General features: G+C 40.9%; 1 protein-coding gene across 4 annotated transcripts in view; it reads left to right on the plus strand.

Annotated features, from left to right (window-relative positions):
- Positions 1–5449: 5449 nt before the first annotated feature.
- STAM (signal transducing adaptor molecule) overlaps positions 5450–22964 on the plus strand; it is a 72929-nt gene continuing 55414 nt past the window's right edge. Inside the window, exon 1 of one of the 4 annotated variants that reach the window (XM_033208470.1) lies at positions 5450–5687. In XM_033208470.1, the coding sequence (XP_033064361.1) occupies positions 5648–5687 (40 nt within the window). In that variant the 5' untranslated portion in view covers positions 5450–5647. Of the gene's footprint in view, positions 5688–13601; positions 13622–22964 lie in introns of those variants that run through there. The other 3 variants (XM_033208471.1, XM_033208472.1, XM_033208469.1) reach the window with 3 other exon arrangements.

The raw sequence follows: 22964 nt of genomic DNA on the forward strand, positions 1-22964 counted from the left end.
AAATTTTATTTCCTGTTCCCTTAAGTGTACATGTGTGACTGCCTGTCCAAAAGAATATGGCTGAAATGATGCTGTGCTTATTTCCTAGCCCAGGTCTTAAAAAACTGGCAGTTTCCTGGCTCTTGCAATACTCAGTCGTATGCCCATCCAACACACTGAAAGGAACCAAGCAGATACATAGGAGCTCCCATGTTGTTCTGGTTGGTAACCCCAGTGACTCAGCCAACTGCTAGGACCAACTGCCAGACATGTAACTGAGCAAACTTTGAAATGACAGTAACCCTGGCTGTAGTCATTCCAGCCTCTGAGCTACCCCTGCTGAGACTGTGTGGTCCCGGCTAAGTTATAACCAAATTTCTGTTTGTAAGCAAAATAAATTATTGTTGTTGCCCTAAGATGCGAAATTTTGCAATTTGCATTTTTTTTTTTTTTGAGATGGAGTTTCGCTCGTTGCCCAGGCTGGAGTGCAATGGTGTGATCTTGGCTCATTGCAACCTCCACCTCCTGTGTTCAAGTGATTCTCCTGCCTCAGCCTCCCGAGTAGCTGAGATTACAGGCATGTGCCACCATGCCCAGCTAATTTTGTATTTTTAGTAGACAGGGTTTCTCCATGTTGGTCAGGCTGGTTTTGAACTCCCGAACTCAGGTGATCTGCTCACCTCAGCCGCCCAAAGTGCTGAGATTACAGACGTGAGCCACCGTGCCCGGTTGTAATAGACACCTGTAATACATATTATACCATTAAGTGCTATAATAGAGGTAGTCAATTAACAAATGAATTAACAAATATTTATTATGTGCCTATTACTAGTCAGGTACTGAGTCAGGAAAGGCTTTTAAGAAGCAAAATCTAAGTGGAAGTTTGGAGGAGATCTAGGACCTAAATAGGTAAGAGCAGGAAAAGCAGAAATAGTTGTTTGTTTAAAGATATAAAAAAGCATGGGGTGAATGCCAGTAGTTCAGAAAGGCTAACATAGAGGCTAAGGAGAACAAAACTGTGAAGAGATGAGTTACTGAAAGGCCAGTTCATTAAGGAGCTAATGCTAAAGAATGGGGGTTTAATCCTGAAGGTAAGGCTACTCTGCACACTTGTAATCATGCAATTAATTTAATTTTTTATTTAATGGCTATCTTCCCCATAGGCTGTACTCCAAAAAGGCTAAATCACACAAAGCTTTTATCCCTGTAATTCCAGCATCTAAAATGTTACCTGGCACACATGGGAGTTAATGAATATTTACTAATGACTGAGTAACTGAAGAAACCCTGTAAGAATTTTAAGGAAATGATATATAATCAGCTTTGTGTATTAGCAAAATCATTCTGGCAGTAGTACAGAGAATGGTTTAGAGGTAATAGCTGTATTAGCCATTTTGGGCTGCCATAACAAAATACCAGAGTGAGTGACTTATACAACAGAAATTAATTTTCTTGCCGTTCTAAAGGTTGGAAGTCTGAGATCAGGGTATCAGCATGGTTGGGTTCTGGTGAGGGCTCTCTTACTGGCCTGCAGACAGCTGCCTTCTTGCCCTATCCTCACGTGGCAGAGTGAGGGAGAGACGGTAAGCAATCCCGTGTCCTTCTTATAAGGGCACTAATCCCATTAGCAAGGCCCCAGTCTCATGCCCTCATCTAACTCTAGTTATCTCCCAAAGATTCTGTCTCCAAATACCATCACAATGGGGTAAGGGCTTCAACATTTGTATTTTTGAGGATACAATTCAGTCCACAGCTGTAGGAAAGGAGAAAAGACAGCAGGAGGTAAATGTAACAACTTGCCTAAGAGATGAGAGTATAAACTAAAGTAGTGACAATGCAGTGGAAGAGGAAAGACTGAGAAATAGTAATCATTCCTCCTTGGGCTGGAATTACTAAACTGTTAAAAACCTTCCTAGTATATTCCTTTTCCTGAACTTTAAAATTATAGACTTTTCCCTGTAGTAACTCTATTTGCATATAAGTTTTTTTTTTTTTTTTGAGACAGAGTCTCTCTCTGTCACCTAGGCTGGAATGAAGTGGCCTGATCTCAGCTCACTGCAACCTCCATCCACCAGGTTCAAGCAATTCTCCTGCCTCAGCCTCCTGCATAGCTGGGATTACAGGTGACCACTACCATGCCCAGTTAAGTTTGTGTATTTTTAGTAGAAACTGGGTTTTGCCATGTTGGCCAGGCTGGTCTTGAACTCCTGACCTCAGATGATCCACTTGCCTCAGTCTCCCAAAATGCTAGGATTACAGGTGTGAGCCACCACACTCAGCCAGTATTTTTGTTTTTAATGTAGATGAATTTTCAAAATCAAACAGAGATAAAGGGATATAACATTTGACAAACAATCACATAATTTATTAAACATACAACATTACGGAAACATTTTAATGGGATATTGATACGTAGTCTTCAAAATGTTTTAAAAACTATGGTAATACTAAAAGTGAAACTCTATAGAGTTTCAGTATTTTAAAGTGATAATAAGGGATGTTAACCACAAAATACAAAGCGTTTCACTTTTTATGTTTGGCTTTTATGTTAAATATTGAAAGTTTTATATTTTAAAAATGTTTATTATTTATATAGCACATTAATCATCAAGACCCCCCTGCCCCCATAGCTAAAGTCATTCTAGGTCAGAATACATGGACACTGCTCTCAATACTAGTATGTATTATTCCCAGTGCACACACATTGATAATCAAGGCTTGAACAGTTTGTGCCCTGGCTTATTGCTGGCAACGGAGTAATTCAGTCTGGAGTGCAGAACACATCCAAATGCATTTTCATCAATATCTGGCTCTGATACAGCCAGTCCGAGCCACCAATATCTGGCTCAGGGACTTACGATAATGGCCGAAGACACTGCTCAGGATCTTAAGGTAAACAAGTTGTCACCTAATTCTGTCAGCCCAGCAATCAAAGCACATTTTTGAGAGGGAGTGTTCCGACTTCCTTATCAGTTGTGATATTTCCAAATAATTCTATGCTTGTCATAATGAAATACAAGCACGCTTTTGGTATTGGCCCCTCAAAATATTAAGAAACTGGTGATACCAACATATCATTTTTTACATTGTTGTGTTTTAACATTTTTTCTGCTTTTGAAAGAAATACATGCTCATCATTAAAATATTTTGAATAATAAAATGCACAAAGAACATTGTCTAGAATCTTGCCACTCAGAGATAATCATGTCATAATATTCTCATGTATTTCCTTTCAGACTTTTAAAATTGTGGGCATTTGTAATTTTCTAAGGTTTGTAACTTCCTTCTGAAAACTTATGTATTCAGATGTCTATGGAAATATGAATCTGTATTATGCACCGTAAATGGCTGTGTAGTTTTCACATCTTGTGTACTGTGATTTAATTGACCAATATTAATTACAATGATCAGAAACACTTATTTAGTGCTTGCTTACTCTATGCCAGGCACTGTAATAAGCGTTTTGCTTGTACTAATTCATTTGATCCTCACTACCCTATTATTCTTGTTTCTTACAGATGAAGAAACTGAGACACCAAGAGGTGAAGCAATTAGTCCAATCACTTAATGTGGGACATTTTAGTGGTTGGCAGTGCTTTGATCCTTTAGACAATGTTGCCATGTATACCTTTGTTCACGTTTTAAAATAATGTCTTTAGGATTAATTTGCCGAAACGGAATTGCTGGGTCCTAAGGTTTTAAAAATTTGTTACATGCTTCCAAATATTTCCTTTGGGAGGATGATACAGTATTTACAGTTCATCCAACAGTATATGAGTGTCTCATTCCTCACATCCCTGATTCTTTGCAATTTTCTTTTTTTTTTTTTTTTTTGAGACAGAGTTTCGCTCCCGGGTTCAAGCGATTCCCAGCCTCAGCCTCTCGAGTAGCTGGGATTACAAGCGCACACCACCACGCCCGCCTAATTTTTTGTATTTTTAGTAGAGACGGGGTTGCACCATGGCCAGGCTGGTCTTGAACTCCTGACCTCTGGTGATCCGCTCGCCTCGGCCACCCAGAGCGCTGGGATTACAGGCGTGAGCCACCGCCCCCGGCCGATCCTTTGTAATTTTTACCTAAATGACAAAACATTATGTAACTGCTACTTTAATTTGAACATTTCACTTTTAGAGGTGGGACTTCATTTTTTTTTTTTTTTTTTTTTTTTTTTTGAGACGGAGTCTTGCTCTGCCGCCCAGGCTGGAGTGCAGTGGCCAGCTCTCAGCTCACTGCAAGCTCCGCCTCCCGGGTTCACGCCATTCTCCTGTCTCAGCCTCCCAAGTAGCTGGGACTACAGGCGCCCGCCTCGTCGCCCGGCTAGTTTTTTGTATTTTTTTTAGTAGAGACAGGGTTTCACCGTATTAGCCAGGATGGTCTCGATCTCCTGACCTCGTGATCCGCCCGTCTCGGCCTCCCAAAGTGCTGGGATTACAGGCTTGAGCCACCACGCCCGGCCGGGACTTCATTTTTAATGAATTTTTGTAAGCACTCTTTGATTACTATATATTAATCCTGTGTTGACATGTCAGTATTAGTTTCCATGCTACATTTGGAGGTGCCGTAATTTGGGGGATAATTTCCATAATTTCAATTTACGTACAAGATGAGCTTACTAAGTTTGTTCCAAGTGGGATGCAAAATCTCTAGTAGATCCTCCTTAAAACTTCTCCATGACACAGAGAATAATTTTTATTGGTTAATTAAACTTAAAAGTAAAGTAATTAAATCAACATTTTGGGTTGCTAGGAATCACGCACTGATCAACTTCTAGCTCCAGTTTTTTTGTTCTTTTTTTGCTCAGTCTAGGGAGGCTATCTTGGGCTGTGAAAGGCATGTCACTAACCATCACAGCTGCTGAGTGACTGCACGGTTAGTCAGTAGGTGCCAACGCCCTACTAGCAGAGCTGTCTGCAGATTCCGAAGCCCGGCGTTCAGGGACTCCCGGGAAGGAGCCAGCGTTACCTCAGCCTCTCCGAGGGAGCCTCGCGCCCTGAACACTCCCCTCTTGGGATTCAGGCCAATCCGTTCGGCTCCCATGACTTCATCCGAGCAAATTTGTCACCTCACGCAGCGAATTAAACTGTTTACCTAGAAGATGATCCAAAGGAATTTCCATTTCCTTCCAGAGGGAATACAAGGTTATGATAACCGAGAGAGCGAGACGAAAAATGGGGCCCGGCTCTACCCAAACTCACCCTGCTTTCTTTCTCCAGAGTCTCCCAGTCACTCCGGGGGTTGTTAGTAGGCTTCAGCACGCCTGAAGGACCCCGTCTTCCGGAGACTCCTAGTCAAGGGAAAAGCAGGAAACACAAGAACTAATTCCACTCTTCTGTGTGACTAATTAAAAGAGGAGTCAGGCAGAGGGGACTCCCTGTTCAGCCTCTACTGACGGGGCAGGCTCGGGGCACCTTTGGGACAGGCAGTGCCGAGGTCGCCCAGATTCCCGACAAGCTCCGTGCGGGGGCTTTCTCGGCTCATTGCTGTTGCCGCCGCCGCCGCCGCTGCTGCGGTGGTTGCTGGGTTTGGGTGAGACGAGGAGCTGTCGCGGACCCTGTAGAGTCAGTCTCTGTTGCTCTTTTTACCTGAGGAGTCTTCCTTCCTACGTCGAGCCCTGAATCCCGTGCTGTCGAGGGGGGAGTCCCCGCGGACACCTCGGCACGCAGTGGAGATGCCTCTCTTTGCCACCAATCCCTTCGATCAGGATGTTGGTAAGTGTTTTTGCCGCTCCATGCCCATTCCTCACCGGACTGCACGCTCACTCTGCCAGCCCCTTCCTGCATTCAGGACCCTCGGACCAGGGCCGAGGAAGAGCTCGCTCTTCCCCTTTCCTGAGGTTCCCTCCTTCAGAGCTGGGAGGAGGTCGAGGGCTTGGCGCATCCTCTTTGAAAGAAATGGGACTCATCCTGTAAAATGGGCCTTGAGCTAGGACTGTAGGTTGCCAAAGAACTGCTGAAGGGGTTGGTGTAAAGGGCCTGGGAGGAGCAGCTGGTGTAGCATCTGGTGCAGGGACTGTGCTTCTGGACGAACAGCGAAGGGCTTAAGGCGTATGTCGGCTAGATTAGGATGGTAAACCCTATACCAAAAGTGCTTGCCTAGACAAATAAATGTTGAGCGTCTGGAACTGGCAGAATGTTTTAGGTAAGGTTCCTTAGAGGATTTTAAAATCTTTTTGCAACGGTAACTGAAGGAGGGAGCTCTGGTTAAGGGTAGACTCTCAAAAATGTTGGGAGCGATGAAGATGAAATACTTGGCAATAGCTGAAACTGAATTGAGGACCTGAGCCTTTGGGATGTCTCTCTTAAGCGAGGTCTCTGCACTTAAAAAAGTGTAAAGAAGTGTGGAAGAAGTTGTTGAATCTGGAAAGAGTTTGAAGGGCTACATTTTTTTTGTTTTCTGAATCACTGGTTTTAGGTACTGATTATGTCAATTCAATAGGTTTGCTTTTTGTTTATTTTTTATTTTATTTTATTTTTTTCTGGCTTGAAGATAATAGTTATGGGAATTTGAGTTTCCGGGGAGAGAATTTTGGTTTAATTTGAACACACGTAGGAACTACCTTGGCACACAAGTGCAGAATGAAAGCAAGCCAAATACCATTTCCAAATCCCTTATGGCAGAATATAATGATTACTGTGAATAAGGACAACCTTATGAAGTTACTTTATATGTCTGTGTGTATTTTAATTATGAAAGGTGGATGTTGAATTTTGCTTTTTTAACTCTTCCTTAGAGCATGTCACTGAAACTTGGAGGTTTATATAAGACTAGAAAAAAGGTTCATCCTCACCTCTGCCACTTCTCAGCTCACAGTGAAATCATAGACATTCTTTGAGTTCCAGTGTTCTTGTCTTTAAAGAGGGGAAAATACATCATTCCATTCTGCGATTAAATGATATGTGTAGAGGGCCTGCTACAGTACCTTTATGTGATAGGCACTTACTAGATGCTACCTTTTTTGTTCCAGCTTAAATGAGTGTCCTGAATCTTAGCAGTGGATGGAACCTTGGAGATTACTGATTATACTTAATGAATTGGAAAATTGCATTTAATTTAATAAGCAGTTAGCACACACTACAGGACACAGTGGCTCAGTGACATAAGAGATACGGTGATGAGCAAGGCCTAGTTGCTGCTCTCAAGCAGTTTTACATCTCACTACATGAATCTCTAGGGGAAGTACTTAAAACAGCTTCTTAGTACTTGTTTCTTCTGTTTACAGTACCTTTGTCTAGTTTTCTTGGTTCTGTATAATTTAGCTAGCAACTACCCAATCACCTTTGTATTCTACTGACTTTGTGAACACGTATTTGCATTGGATTCAGGTAAATTTCTTAATGTCAAACCCGTTCCTAGTACCTGTCCCACCCAGTTCAAACACAGCACCTTCTTGCCTTTATGCTTTTGCCCTGTGCTTACGCTTTTTTTTCTCTTTCAACATATCCTTATGTGTTAAGGCCAACTCAGAATCCAACTTGTTATACCTGAATCATTTCCTGATTGCTGTAGCCAAGGGTTTCTCAGTAGCAACGTTATTGACAGTTTGGACCAGATAAATATCTTTGTCATAGGGGTTTGTCCTGTGCAATGTAGGGTGTTCAGCCTTATGCCAGTGACACCCAGCCCCTACTCATGATTTTAGAAGTCTCAGGACATTGCTAAATGCCCCCTGGAGGGACAAAATACCTCCCAGTTGAGAACCACTGCACTAGTCCACTCTTAATTTCCACTTTCTTACAAAATCCTCTAACTTATTTTAGCATTTTTGTCTTTACCAAATTACTTAGCATTAAAGATATATACTGTATTTTCCTACTTAATGAGGAAATTAAGTAGGAAAATACTGTGGTTGCTACATAGAAGGTGTTTAATAAACGTTTGTTGAGTTGAGAATGTGTCAGTTGAGCCTGCCAGATAGTACACTTCTTCAATGTAGCAACATTGTTTTGCTCCAGAAAAGCTTACTTTTAAAAGTTGCTCACGTTTTGGTATTGAACTAATTCTCTTCTCACAGTCCGTGTATTGAAATATTCCAAAAGGTTTATCTGAGAAGACCCCTCAGAGATTCCCAGTACATAATCCTTGCGCAGATTCCAGTAGACTCCTATATTATTTTTAAATAGTATAACATATGGAATACGGTGTATAAAATACACTTACCATTTTTTTCTTTCACTATGTCATAACCAATGAGTATGTCATAACATTAAAGTAACTCATTTGATACAATTATTTATCACTTAACGCTTGTATACATTTGCACATCTTCAAAATTATTTGTCTTCAGTCTTAATCTGAAGCAGAATCAGAAATTCAGTGACTGATTTATATAATATAACATTTATTATAAAGAGACAAAATGCTGGTGATAGCTTTTCCCTTGAGGAAACACCGAAAGATGTTATTAGGATGTGAGTTCTGTGAGGACAGGGATTTTTGTTTGATTTGTTCACTGCTGTATCCCTGGCTGTAGACCAGTGTTTGGCATGCTGAAGAACTTTCAGTAAACATTTATGGAATAAATGAATCTCATTTTGGACATTATAATTCAAGAGTTGAATTTAGAAGCAATGTAAAGATAACTTATTTCCTCAAGTTTTTATTTCAAAGTCTCTAGTGACTTCCACCTTGCCAAATCCAATGGTCACTTTCTAGTCCATTTGTTTGTTGATCTCTTAAGCATTCCTCTTTGACATACAGTACTTTATTCATGGGATTTCACGACACTAAACTTTTTCTTATTTTCTACTTAGCTTCTTTTAGGTTTTTTTGCTTCTCCTTTTTGTAACTTCTAAAAGTTGAGTGCCCTAGGGCTCAGTTCCGGAGCCTCTTCTTTCCTTCCACTTTTTTTTTTTTTCCCTTAGAGTATTAGGAAGCAATTTAGCTTAGTGTTAATAATTCAGACTCTGAGGCCACACTGCTTGGATTCAGTCCCAGGTTTGCTGCTTACCGGCAGTGTGATTTTGGGCTAGTTGCTTAGATACTCTGTGTCTCAGTTTCCTTATCTTTAATATGGAATATAAGAGTAATAATAGTTCTTACCTCAGAGAGTTGTTGAGAAGGTTGAGTTAATATTTGTAAAGCACTTAGAAAAATTTCTGTACTTTTTATTAAGATTTTAAAAAGAATCTCATCTAAGTTCTTAGCTTTGAATACCTAGTGTATTCTGTTGACTCCTGGATTTATGTTCTTACTCTCAGCCTCTTGCCTGAGCTCTCGACCTAGATATCCATCTCCTTACAGAGCATCTCCATTTGGATTCTGCTTGCAGTCTAAAAACAAACATTCAAAAACTCAATTCTTAGTTCTTTTTTTTTTTTTGAGACGGAGTCTGGCTCTGCCGCCCAGGCTGGAGTGCAGTGGCCGGATCTCAGGATCTCAGCTCACTGCAAGCTCTGCCTCCCGGGTTCACGCCATTCTCCTGCCTCAGCCTCCCGAGTAGCTGGGACTACAGGCGCCCGCCTCGTCGCCCGGCTAGTTTTTTGTATTTTCTAGTAGAGACGGGGTTTCACCGTATTAGCCAGGATGGTCTCGATCTCCTGACCTCGTGATCCGCCCGTCTCGGCCTTCCAAAGTGCTGGGATTACAGGCTTGAGCCACCGCACCCGGCCAATTCTTAGTTCTTTGCCCAAACCTGCTCATTCCTTCATCCTTTCCCTTCTCAGTAGAGAACATGATTACTGTTTCCTGTCACTGAGCTCCAATGTCTAGAAGTATCATTCTTCTTATTTCTTCACACTTCACATTCATCATATCAGCAAGATATTTTGGCTATACTTTAAAAATATATTCAGAATCTCATTGAGAGGTGAAAGCAGCTGGACTTCCTGGGTCCAGTGGGGACTTGGAGAAGTTTTCGGTCTTACAAGGGGATTGTAAAATGTACCAATCAGTGCTCTGTAACAACGCACCAGTCAGCGCTCTGTAGCTAACTAGAAGTTTGTAAAATGCACCAATCAGTGCTCTGTAACAATGCACCAATTAGCGCTCTGTAGCTAAGTAGAAGTTTGTAAAATGCACCGATCAGTGCTCTGTAAAAACGCACCAAACAGCCCTCTGTAGCTAGCTAGAGGTTTGGAAAATGGGTCAATTAGCACTTTGTAAAATGGACCAATCAGCAGGTCACGGGCGGGGACAAATAAGGGAATAAAAGCCGGCCACCCCAGCCAGCAGCGGCAACCAGGTGGGGTCCGCCTCTGGGCTGTGGAGGCTTTGTTCTTTCGCTCTGCATAATAAATCTTGCTGCTGCTCACTCTTTGGGTACGTGCCACCTTTAAGAGCTGTAACACTCGCAAAGGTCCGTGGCTTCATTCTTGAAGTCAGCGAGACCACGAGACCACAAACCCACCGGAGGGAACAAACTCCGGACACATCATCACCTTTCTCTGTCTCACCATTCTTTTTTTTTTTTTTTGGAGACGGAGTCTCTGTCGCCCAGGCTGGAGTGCGGTGGCCAGATCTCAGCTCACTGCAAGCTCCGCCTCTCGGGTTTTGGCCATTCTCCTACCTCAGTCTCCCCAGTAGCTGGGACTACAGGCGCCCGCCACCTCGCCCGGCTAGTTTTTTGTATTTTTTAGTAAAGACAGGGTTTCACCGTGTTAGCCAGGATGGTCTCGATCTCCTGACCTCGTGATCCGCCTGTCTCGGCCTCCCAAAGTGCTGGGATTACAGGCTTGAGCCACTGCGCCCGGCCGTGTCTCACTATTCTTACCTTACTTCAGTCATTGTTACCTCTCATAGTCAGTGGCAAGAGCCTTCTGGTAGGTTTCTTTGTTACCACTCTTGCCTCTACAATCAGTTCTCATTTACAAAGGTCAGTGATCTTTTAAAAATGTTAGATAATGTCACCTGCTCAGAGCTCTCTTGTAGCTTCCTATCCTACTTAAAGGGTAATGCAAGTTTTTTATTGTGGTTCACAGTATGGCTTCTTCCTGTGTGTCTGATATTATGCTCTCCAAACTCACTCTCTTGAATTCCAGGGTTTTGAATCTGAACGCTCCAAGCTCATTCCTGCCTCTGTAGCTACGTGGTACTCTTTGCCTGGGATACTCGTCACCCAGGTGTTTGAAGGTCTGGATATTCATCACACCCATTCAGGACTCTGTTCAAACGTCATATTCTAAGAGAGGCTTTTCCTAATAATCTTCTGTAAAAAATATCCATCTTGGGCTGGGTGCAGTGGCTCACATCCGTAACCCCTACACTTTGGGAGGCTGAGGCAGGAGGATTCCTTGAGGCCAGGAATCGGAGACTAGTCTGGGCAACATAATGAGACACTGTCTCTACAAACAATAAAAAAATTAGCTGGCATGGTGGTATGCCTGTAGTCCCAGTTACTTGGGATGCTGAATCTAGAGGATTGGTTGAGCCTGGGAGGTCAAGGCTGCAGTGAGCTATGACTGCACTCTTGGCTGGGCAAGAGAGTGAGACCCTGTCTTTAAAAAAGTAAATAAATTTTAAAAAATGCATCTTTACTCTCTCACTCTGTTTCTTTGTTCCATTTTTTTTCTTTATAGTACTTAGTTACCTGACATTAATTGATTAATTATCTTTTGTGTGGATTGTAAACTCCATCAAGATGGGAACTTTTCATTTTTTTCCCCTAATACCTTAGGGATAGTGTCTGGTATATAGAAAACACTCAATAATTATTTATCAAATAATGAATTATCGATATTTTTCTAGAACATCAGTCTTGAATTTCTTTTTTTTTTTTTTTTGAGACGGAGTCTCGCTCTGTCGCCCAGGCTAGAGTGCAGTGGCGCGATCTCGACTCACTGCAAGCTCCGCCTCCCGGGTTTACGCCATTCTCCTGCCTCAGCCTCTCGAGTAGCTGGGACTACAGGCCCCTGCCATCTCGCCCGGCTAGTTTTTTGTATTTTTTAATAGAGATGGGGTTTCTCTGTGTAGGCCAGGATGATCTCGATCTCCTGACCTCGTGATCCACCCGTCTCAGCCTCCCAAAGTGCTGGGATTACAGGCTTGAGCCACCGCGCCCGGCCAGTCTTGTATTTCTATTTGGTGTTCTTTTTTCCCTCCAAAACAAATTCATCTGTCAGAAAGCTGAAGTTAATTTGCCCAGTCTGGCTCTTCATTCATTATTTGCTAGCATTTTTGTTTGTTTTTAAATCTTTTTTACATTAATGTAGATGGGGTTTTGTCATGTTGGCCAGGCTGGTCTCGAACTCCTAGCCTTGAGTGATCTGCCTGCCTCAGCCTCCCAAAGTGCTGGGATTACAGCTGTGAGACACCCAGGCCCAGCCAGTTTGGTAATATATTAGTGTTGTGGTTATCTTGACTTGAAACCGAAGAGGCATCTTTGAATCATTTCCTTGCCTCTGCCAAATCATCATATGTCTTTGTTTCTATAATAGAATATTTGTGTTCCCAGTCAGATTGTTTTGGGCCAGTCCACGTCCTACATACTTGGACATTTTTTTAGTCCGCTTTGCTTAGTCCAGTCAGCCTTATAAATCATAAGCCAGATGAATCTTAAATGTTAGTGTCACATTCTCCTGAAGTGTGGTATGATAGAAAGACCTTGGACTTTGGGTTTAAATTGCACCTGCAGCATTTACTTTTAGTAAATGGACACAATATATAGTTGGATAGGTATAGGACCCCTTTGAATTCACTTTTTACTTTGGTAAATAGGGATAGAAATATCCATTATACGTCATGCGGATGCTATGAGGATTACTTGTAAAAACACATGACATTCTAACTCTTTACCAGAGTTGAATAGGCTTCAGATATCTCAAGGTCAGCATGTTCAAAACCATTTGAAATTTTTCTTCTCAATTATGCTTTTCATCTGTTTTGATAGTTGGTACCTTAGTTTACTTAGTCATACAAGTCGAGAACTTGGGAGTAATTCTTGACTTCTGTAATTATAATTTTGTACATTCTAAACAACAAATGTATCCTGTCTACCCTGTACCAGATACCCTCGTACTGAATATGCCCTCAAGGATTCCAGGTTTGGGTCACCACTCTCTCAGATTAGTATAGTAGTTTCCAGCTGTTCTTCCCTGCCTCCAGTTTTTCCCTAGTTATTTTCCAGGTGGCTGATGTTGATATTTTTAAAATGTAAATCTACGCGTGACCCCTCTGTTTAAAATATTTCTACAGAGGGCCGGGCGTGGTGGCTCACACCTGTAATCCCAGCACTTTGGGAGGTCAAGACGGGCGGATTATGAGGTCAGGAGATCGAGACCATCCTGGCTAACACAGTGAAACCCCGTCTCTACTAAAAATACAAAAAAATTAGCCGAGCGTTGTGGCGGGTGCCTGTAGTCCCAGCTACTTGGGAGGCTGAGGCAGGAGAATGGCGTGAACCCGGGAGGTGGAACTTGCGGTGAGCCAAGATCACACCACTGCATTCCAGCCTGGGTGACAGAGCAAGACTCCGTCTCAATAAAACAAAAAACAAACAAGCAAAATTCTAGAGAATCTACAGCTTTCACAGTACTTTGAACTTTTCAGCAGGGCATGTAAGGCCTCTTAGGTTTGGCTTTGTAACTCTTCAGCCTCATCTTCCACTTTTTTCTTACAGGTGTATTTCACTCCTTACCGGTTTTATGCCACTGTGCTCTTCAGATGTGGATCCTCTGGCTTGACATACTTATTTGTTCATTAATCCTCAGTAAGTTTGTTTTGAGGAGATGATGCATGTAAAGCACTTAGCGTAAGCACCTGAATATAGTAACCAATGGATACGTTTTAGCTCCTTTTATAATCAAGTTAGAAATAGATGTGGAGACTATTGGATTCTAAGGTGTGCAATCAGTTACTGTCAAAACATAGGAGAGAAATGTGAAAATTCAGAATACGAGTATGTTAACCGTCTGATGTCCACTGGATTAAGAACTTTTTTCTTTGGTTCTTCTGTCCCTATTTTACCTCTCCTCTAAGCTGTTGTTTCTAATGCTTTTAGGTTATCATTTCTGTTTTGCGTTCCTCCCTGAAATCCTTCCATGCTGTTCTTTTGATACTTCTTTTTCTGGTTAGCAGAACTTCAGGTTGCTTTTTCTTTGCAGATACAATTTCCAGGAGGATCAGGGACATTAGATGAAAGATTTTTGAAGAATTGATTTGCAAAGAGGATAATGTCTTTCAGACTTACTTTTCCATTGGCCATTTTTAATGAACTGTTACATCTCTGGCCTGACTGAATGACAGTCCTTTCCCCACAGCCTAAATGTGACGCGAAGTCATCCTGTCAGCATTTCTCACCTCCCCAGATCTTTGACAGTCATAACTTTGAGAAAAATCAAAAGTAGCTGTTTATCAGAAAAAAGTTCTCCAGTCTATTGAAAAGACTATTGACATTCAAGGGCCGGGCGTGGTGGCTCAAGCCTGTAATCCCAGCACTTTGGGAGGCGAGACGGGCGGATCACGAGGTCAGGAGATCGAGACCATCCTGGCTACCACGGTGAAACCCCCGTCTCTACTAAAAAATACAAAAAACTAGCCGGGCAAGGTGGTGGGCGCCTGTAGTCCCAGCTACTTGGGAGGCTGAGGCAGGAGAATGGCATAAACCTGGGAGGCAGAGCTTGCCGTGAGCTGAGATCCGGCCACTGCACTCTAGCCTGGGCAACAGAGCGAGACTCTGTCTCAAAAAAAAAAAAAAAAAAGAAATTCAAATGATTCTCTGTGTGTGTTTTTTCTGGGTACTGCTGGGCAGATTTCTCAATCTCCTCTTTTTGAGTATTAGTGTAAGGATAATCTCAGGATAAAATGAGATCATTATGAAGCTTTGAATTCTTTAGAAGCAAGTCTGTTATTTTTGTCGCTTTTCCTTTTCCCACAAACCTTGTTTTTGTCTTAGAAAATAAATAGTTTTGACTTCATTTGCCATTCACAGAACCATGTTGTAGGTAGTTTATATTCTTCTGATTAAGAAAAAAAATACTTGTTCTTTTATAACTGGGAAGAATTGTGCCACTGATTTTGATGATTTTGAGGCAGCCTGAATAAATGGTGTGAACAATTTTAGATTTCTAAAGTGGGTTGTGTTTCTGATCCATCCATACAAATTTGAGTCAGATGCTGATTCTATTTATGTGTAGGAAAGTAATGAAGTAGTTCATGAGTGTTCAACATAATATCTGCTGATAACTGTATCATGTGTTCCTGGGTATATCATTAATTCAGGAACTGTAAGATAGCACTCAATTATGATAGGCAATTTATATTTGATCAGATAAACTGTTGACTTTTTAATAAGTTTTAGTATGCTTAGCTATTATGTTTTTAAATAAGGTGACAGGTTTTAGAATATAAGTGTGTTCTTTTAAAAAATGCACTTAAAAAAAAAGCCTACTTGGCTACCAGTCAGTAAGAATGATGAATTAATTATTAAAATGCACTACCAGACCAAAATAATACCATGCTTTCCTTTTTTACGATGAAGTAAGTGATATTGTTCAGAATGACTCACTCAATATTCTTGGGCTTTAGAGGGGTTGAGTACCTAGGAAGCAGGCTCTGGAACTCCTCAATCAGAGCACTTCCACTTGGGTTTGCTGTATATATTGGGTTTCTTTTAAGATAAAATTCTCTTATAGAGTGTTGAATGATAAATAATTTGAATAGTCTTTGTTTCCTAGGAGAGAGCCTCTAAATCCTTGGAATTTTCTGAGTGATAGGAGCATCTTTGTTATTTATGATGTGCCCCTGGGATAATAGCTTAGTTTATGCTAATAAGATGACTCAGTCTGGGGGCTGGCCATTGCAGAAGGACTAACCATGTGATGAAAGGATTTGGGCTTTGAGTCACAGGACCTCCTGGAAGGATAGGGACATGGAGGTTGAGTTCCACTATGTGGTCAGTTATTTCATAAATCATACCTATATAATGAAACCCCAATTGTAGAATCCATGAAGGTGCATTTCCCAGTCCATTGAAACCTACACTGAAAAACTGAATATCCCATGATAAAAACTAGAAACAAGCTATTTGTGAAAATGCTCTGTGATGTGTGGATTCATCTCACAGAGTTAAATGTTTGTTTTGGTAAAACAGGTTGTTTGTTTTGATAAAACAGTATAAAAACTCTGAACACTGAAGCTCAGTTGAGCATTCTGGTAGGTGATACACACTGATGTGCTCAGAGGGTGATGAAGCTTCCTAGCACAGAGCTTTCTGTTTCGGACCCTCCCAGATCTAGCTCTAAACAGGTGATTGTTTGTATCTGGGGGTCTGCATTCATGGATTCAAAGAACAGTGAATCAAAACTTGTAGAGGAAAAAATATGATGTCAGTACCAAACACATAGAGACATTTTTCTTGTCATTATGCCCTATACAGTATAATTATTTACATAACATTTACATTGAATTAGGTATGATAAGTAATCTAGAGAATTTAAAGTATATGGGAGGATGTCCACAGGCTTTATGCAAATACAATGCCATTTTATATTAGGAACTTGAGCATCCATGCATTTTGGTATCCGTGGAAGATCCTGGAACCAATCCCACATGTATACCAAGAGACAACTGCGTATCTCTATTGGCTGGTCCGGATTTGTGTTTTTTATGATAAAACTCTAATTTTAAGTACAGTGCTTTCTGAGTTATGTGAGTTGCTATAGTGAATTATCAATCCTAAAGGATAGTGGGAACTCCCCGTTTGTATCCAGTTGGTCAGAAGTGCCTGGGGACCCCAGAGCTTGTGCCTGAGGTTTGAAGTGAAGGGAGTCTTATGGACTTCAACTTGTGAAGTCTTTGCTGGCTGGGTAATTAGCATCGGAAGTATGCTAGCCCTCTGAGTAGTTAGCAGTACATTGTAGAGGGTTTCTGCATTTGAAAGTTAAGTTTGAAAACCATGAAACCAGGTATTATTTAAGGTCAATGTGTTACTATGACTTTTTGTGGCTTTCATATTGCAGATACATCAGTAGTCTTATCATTTTTTGAGCACTTAGACTGAGAGCATTGTTACTGAAATAATTCCCCAAAGTAAAACTTACTGTTTTCAAGGGATTTACAATATATTACCAAAACTTGAACAATGATAGGTAAATTTGATCTAGTTCTCCGCATTTCCCTCTTCCAAACCACTTTCACATATTGGTGATAGATTAATGCTTTTCAAAAACATCCAGTTCTTGTTTTATTTCCTTGTTTAGAACTCTTGGCATTCTGATGTTTCTTGAAGCAGTACAAATACCTGAGCTAGTATTTTAGGTCTTAATGTTGTTCTGTTATTACTCCAAACTTTCACAAAGTAGTATGTATTTCAGTCAGCCTAGATTCTTTATTATACTTCTTTTCTGTTTTGATTTTAGTTTTTACTTTATTCACTTAATTAGAAACAAATGAATTCATTATTCTGCCCTCTTCTTATTTTCTAAATATATCAGGAAGCCCTTTCTGATTCTCCTCTTCTCTCTCTCCAGGCTCTTTACCTTTCTTTCAGTTTGCTTTGGGCTTTGCGTTATTTGAAACCCTTTCAATCTTACATTTAAGTCTATCTGCTGGTTGCATTTCCTTTCTTAGATTGTAAGCTACTTCTGGTAGGGTATGGCATGGACTAGAAGGCTATTCCATTTTGCTGATTGTCATGCATGTCTGTGTGAAGAGACCATCAAACAGGCTTTGTGTGAGCAATAAAGCTTTTTAATAACCTGGGTGCAGGTGGGCTGAGTTTGAAAAGAGAGCAAAGGGAGATAAGCGTGGGACCATTTTATAGGATTTGGGTAGGTAAAGGAAAATTACAGTCAAAGGGGGGTTGTTTTCTGGTGGGCAGGAGTGGGAGTCACAAGGTGCACAGTAGGGGAGCTTTTTGAGCCAGGATGAACCAGAAAAAAGGACTTTCACAAGGTCATGTCGTCACTTAAGGCAAGGACCGGCCATTTTCACTTCTTTTATGGTGGAATGTCATCGGTTAAGGTGGGGCAGGGCATTTTCACTTCGTTTGTGATTCTTTAGTTACTTCAGGCCATCTGGGCGTATGCGTGCTAGTCACAGGGGATGCGATGGCTTGGCTTGGGCTCAGAGGCCTGACACTGAGTATGTGTTCAAATTTTATAATTGCCTGCAAGTAAATTGCTTTATTGAGATCACGAATTGTTTGGATCTGTGTATTAATTCTTATGCAAGGAATTAATTTGTGTGAATAATCTGCTTTTGCTATCTTCTATGCTAGAAGATTTTAGGGTAGCTGGTAGGTAGCTAATAACCCATTGGTTATTATCCATTTGGTCTTTACTAGATGCTTATTTTAGTTCTCCAGTGGTAGTAACTAACTAGCAGGTGATGCTGTGATATATAGCAGGTATTATACACCTGTAAAATATTTGGTCAGAGTTGACTGCTTTCTATTTTCTGCATTTAAACTCACATGACCTACCTTCCGCTCTCAGTAGTAGGTCAAAATGAGGAAATAAGTGTACTCTGTTGATCTAGGCAGCAGGGCATAGGGGAGAGTATGGAAGCAAGAATTTCATTATCACATGGTCAAGAGCAACCATTACAGATAAAAATCTTGGTATGAGTCATTTCCACCCTCCCCCCAACCCATCTCTGTTTAAAAAATAGAGACTGCTGTTGAGGATCTTGGTGATGTTATCTTTCAGCATATCTGCTCTTTGAATTGCAGTGTTCCAGTCAAGACTGGTTACCCTCTGCTTCTGTACAGCTGTTGTTTTGGAATATAATGACTTTTTAAAAGTATTTTTTCTCCTACTTATATTCTTTTTCTCTTAAGTTGCTTTTTTCTTTTTCTTTTTTTGGTCTTTTTCTTTATCTTCCACATTAGAAGATAGTTCCCTCACGCCTGTAATCCCAGCACTTTGGGAGGCCGAGGTGGGTGGATCACCAGGTCAAGGGATCAAGACCATCCTGGCTAACATGGTGAAACCCCGTCTCTACCAAAAATACAAAAAAATTAGCTGGGTGTTGTGGCACTCACCTGTAGCCCTGGCTACTTGGGAGGTTGAGGCAGGAGAATCGCTTGAACCCAGGAGGTGGAGGTTGCAGTGAGCCAAGATCACACCACTGCACTCCAGCCTGGGTGACAGAGCAAGACTCCGTCTCAAAAAAAAAAAAAAGATAGTTCCAAATAGCTTGCTTGTTTGCCCATGGCTAATACTGGAGAAATCAAAATCACATTGGAAGTTCTCATCATGTGGTTAGGTCTCAGTGACTTTTAACTTCACTGTAGATTGGTCTGGTGGGCCGTTGGCTATGGAATTCTGCCTCTCCAATCCTCCCCCTGCAATATTACTGTCTTTAGGTCTTTCGTCTTGGGCTGACATAGAGCCCCCCAGAAAAGAGTCTTCTAGTTTCTTGGAGGGTAACAGTTCCAAATGTTGAATCAGCCTTGCATACCTGGGATGAATCTTAACTGGTCATGGCATATATAATTCTTCTTATACATTGTTGGATTCAGTTTGCTGATATTTTTTGTTACCCGTGGAAGGTGTCCGAGTTACTGGCAGTGCGTCTGTACGGGTCTGCAGCAATCTCAGTTCTTGCCTCCTCAGAAGAGAGAATTCAACTGAGGGGCATAAGGCAGAAAAAGAGATTGAGGCAAGTTTCAGAGCAGGCATGGAAGTTTGTTAAGAAGCTTTACAGCAGGAAAGAAAGGCAAGTGCACTTGGAAGAGATCTGAGTGGGCGATTTGAAGAATGAGTGCGGTGTTGAACCTTGATCCCAGGACTCCATAGGTTGGCCCCTTTCCTATGATTCTTCCCTTAGGGTGGGTGGCCCGCATGCGCAGTGCCCTCCTTATACCTGGGAGGTGAGCATGCACAGTGTGTTTAGGAAGTTGGATGCATGCCTATCGGAGGCTTTCTTCCCTTTTCTGGTGGAGTGCCCTGGGAAGGGCATATACTGCCATTTTGTCTCGTAATGCATATGCCTGGACTCACTCACCCAATACCTGGGATTTTATTGGAGCCCTTTTTTTTGCTTCTGCCTGGTGCCTGCATTCAATTAACACTTTAATGTTAACACTTGTGGACTGTTAGGAGCTTGTTTCTCCCTGGTGCAGGCTGCCAATTTATCACTTTTAGAGAGGCAATGTGATAATTGCTGAATCACCCAACATTCCTAGTGGGTGAGAACCCTCTCCTGCCCTGCTCATACCTGTCTTACTACCTGTAACATTTTGTTGGGGATTTTTGCCTTTATGTTCATGAGAGATATTGACCTATAGTTTTCTTGTAATATTTTTGTCTGCTTTTGGTATTAGAGTAATGCTGGCCTCATAGAATGAGTTAGGAAGTATCCCCTCTGCTTCTATATACTGCAAGAGATTACACAGAATTAATATAATTTTTTCCTTAAATATTTGGTAAAATTCACCAGTGAACCCATCTGGGCCTGTGCTTTCTGTTTTAGAAGATTATTGATTCAATTTTTTAAATAGACGTGGGCCATTTAGATTGTCTATTTCTTGTATGTATTTCGGTAGATTATGTCTTTCAAGGAATTGGTCCATTTCATCTAGGTTATCAATTTTGTGGGCATAGAGTTGTTCATAATATTCCTTCATTTTCTTTTCAATGTCCATGGGATCTGTAGTGATGTCCCTTCTTTGATTTCTGATGTTAGTAATTGGTGTTTTCTCTCTTTTTCCCCCCCTTAGTTTAGCTTGGCTAGCAGCATATTGGTTTTATTGATCTTTTAAAATAACCAGCTTTTGGTTGTGCTGATTTTCTGTATTGGTCTTATGTTCAGTTTCATTGGTTTCTGCTCTAATTTTTGTTGTTTGTTTTCTTCTGCTTGCTTAGTTTGGATTTAATTTGCTCTTCTAGTTTCCTAAGGTAGAAGCTTAGATTATTTATTTTAGATCTTGATTCTTTTTAAAAATATGTATTCAATGCTATAAATTTCCCTCTAACCACTGCTTTTGTTGCATCCCACAAATTTTGAGAAGTTGTATTTTCATTTAGTTCAAAATATTTTAAAATTTCTTTTAAGTTTTTTTTTTTGACACTCGTTTAGAAGTGTGTTAATCTCCATATACTTTGGTGTTTTCCAGCTATCTTTCTGTTATTGATTTCTAGTTTATTCCATTGTAATCACTATGTGATTTCTATTTTTTTTTAGATTTTTGTCTTGGTTTGTTTTATGGCCCAGAAGGTGGTCTGTCTTGGTGAATGCTGCATGTGAGCTTGAGAATAATGTGTATTCTGTTGTTTTTGGATGAAGTAGTCCATAGATGTCCATTGTCAATGATACACAGTTGGTTAATGGTGTTGTTGAGTTCAACTGTGTCCTTTCTGATTTTCTGCCTACCTGACCTGTCCATTTCTTTTTTTTTTTTTTTTTGAGACGGAGTCTCACTCTGACGCCTAGGCTGGAGTGCAGTGGCACGATCTCGGTTCACTGCAACCTCCACCTCCTGGGTTCAAGCAATTCTTCTGCCTCAGCCTTGCCACCACACCTGGCTAATTTTTGTATTTTTAGTAGAGACGAGGTTTCACCATATTGGCCAGGCTGGTCTTGAATTCCTGACCTCGTGATCCACCCGCCTTGGCTTCTGAAAGTGCTGGTATTACAGGAATGAGCCACCATGCCCAGCCTGACCTGTTCTTTTCTGATGGAGGGATGTTGAAGTGTCCATGTGGAATAATGGCTTCTCTGTTTCTCCTTGCAGTTCTATCCATTTTTGCTGCATGTATTTTGGCATTCTTTTGATAGGCACATACTCGTTAAAGATTGTTTTGTTTTTCTGGAGAATTGAACCCTGTGTAGTGTGCCTCTTTATCTCTGATAACTTTAATTGCTCTGAAGTCTAATCTGTCTGAAAATAATATAGCTTTTTCTTTTTACTAGTTTTAGCGTAATGTATCTTTCTCCATCTTTTTACATTTTTTTTTTTTCCAGACAGGGTCTCATTCTGTCACCCAGACTGGAGTGCAGTGGTGCAGTCTTGGCTCACTGCAACCTCTACCTCCCGGGTTTGAGTGATCCTCCCATCTCAGCCGCCTGAGTATGCTCAGCTAATTTTTGTTTTTTTTTGTAGAGAAGAGGTTTTGTCATGTTGCCCAGACTGGTCTTGGACCCCGGGCTCAAGTGATCTGTCCACGTCGGCCTCCCAAAGTATTGGGATTACAGGCGAAAGCCACTGTGCCTGTCCTCATCCTTTTACTTTTAATCTCTGTGTGTTTTTATGTCTAAAGTCAGTTTCTAATACACAACATATAGTTGTGTGTTGTTTTTTGATTCGCTCTGACAATTTCTGTCTCTTAATTGGTATAGTATGTAGACCATTGACATGTAAAGTGACTGTTAATATACTTGTGTTAATATCTACCATATTTGTTACTATTTTCTATTCATAGCCCATGTTCTTTGTTCCCATTTTCTATTTCACTCTTTTTCTGACTTTTGGCTTTTGTGATTTTAATTAAGTAGTTTACATGATTCCATTTTATCTCCTTAGCATATCAGTTATACTTTTTTCTTTTTTTTCTGAGACGGAGTCTCGCTCTGGTGCCCAGGCTGGAGTGCAGTGGCGCGATCTTGGCTCACTGCAAGCTCCGCCTCCCGGTTTCACGCCATTCTCCTGCCTCAGCCTCCTGAGTAGCTGGGACTTTTTTGAAAAACTTTTTTGTTTTTTAGTAATTGCCCAGGAGTTTTCAATATACATTCACAACTAATCCGAGTCTGCTTTCAGATAACACTGTACTACTTCATGTGTAATGCAAGTACCTTATAATAAATAAAAGTATTATGAATTCCTCCCATTCTACTTCCTTCCATGTAAGTAGAATGAATGAAATGAATGAAGTAAGCATTCATTCATTCTACTTGCATGGAAGCATACATAAGAATATCAGAATATATATAAAATCATAGGTAATGAATACATTGTTGCTGTTATTTTGAATAAACTATTTTCTGTTAGATTAAGAAGAAAAATAAAAGTTATTATTTTTACCTTCAGGTATTCCATCTCTATTCTCTTCCTCTTTTTTTTTTTTTTTTTTTTTTTAAGAAAGAGATAGGATCTTGCTCTGTCGCCTAGC

The sequence above is a fragment of the Trachypithecus francoisi genome, unplaced genomic scaffold, assembly GCF_009764315.1.
Source record: "Trachypithecus francoisi isolate TF-2019V2 unplaced genomic scaffold, Tfra_2.0 Lachesis_group9, whole genome shotgun sequence".
NCBI classification, from domain to species: Eukaryota; Metazoa; Chordata; class Mammalia; order Primates; family Cercopithecidae; genus Trachypithecus; species Trachypithecus francoisi.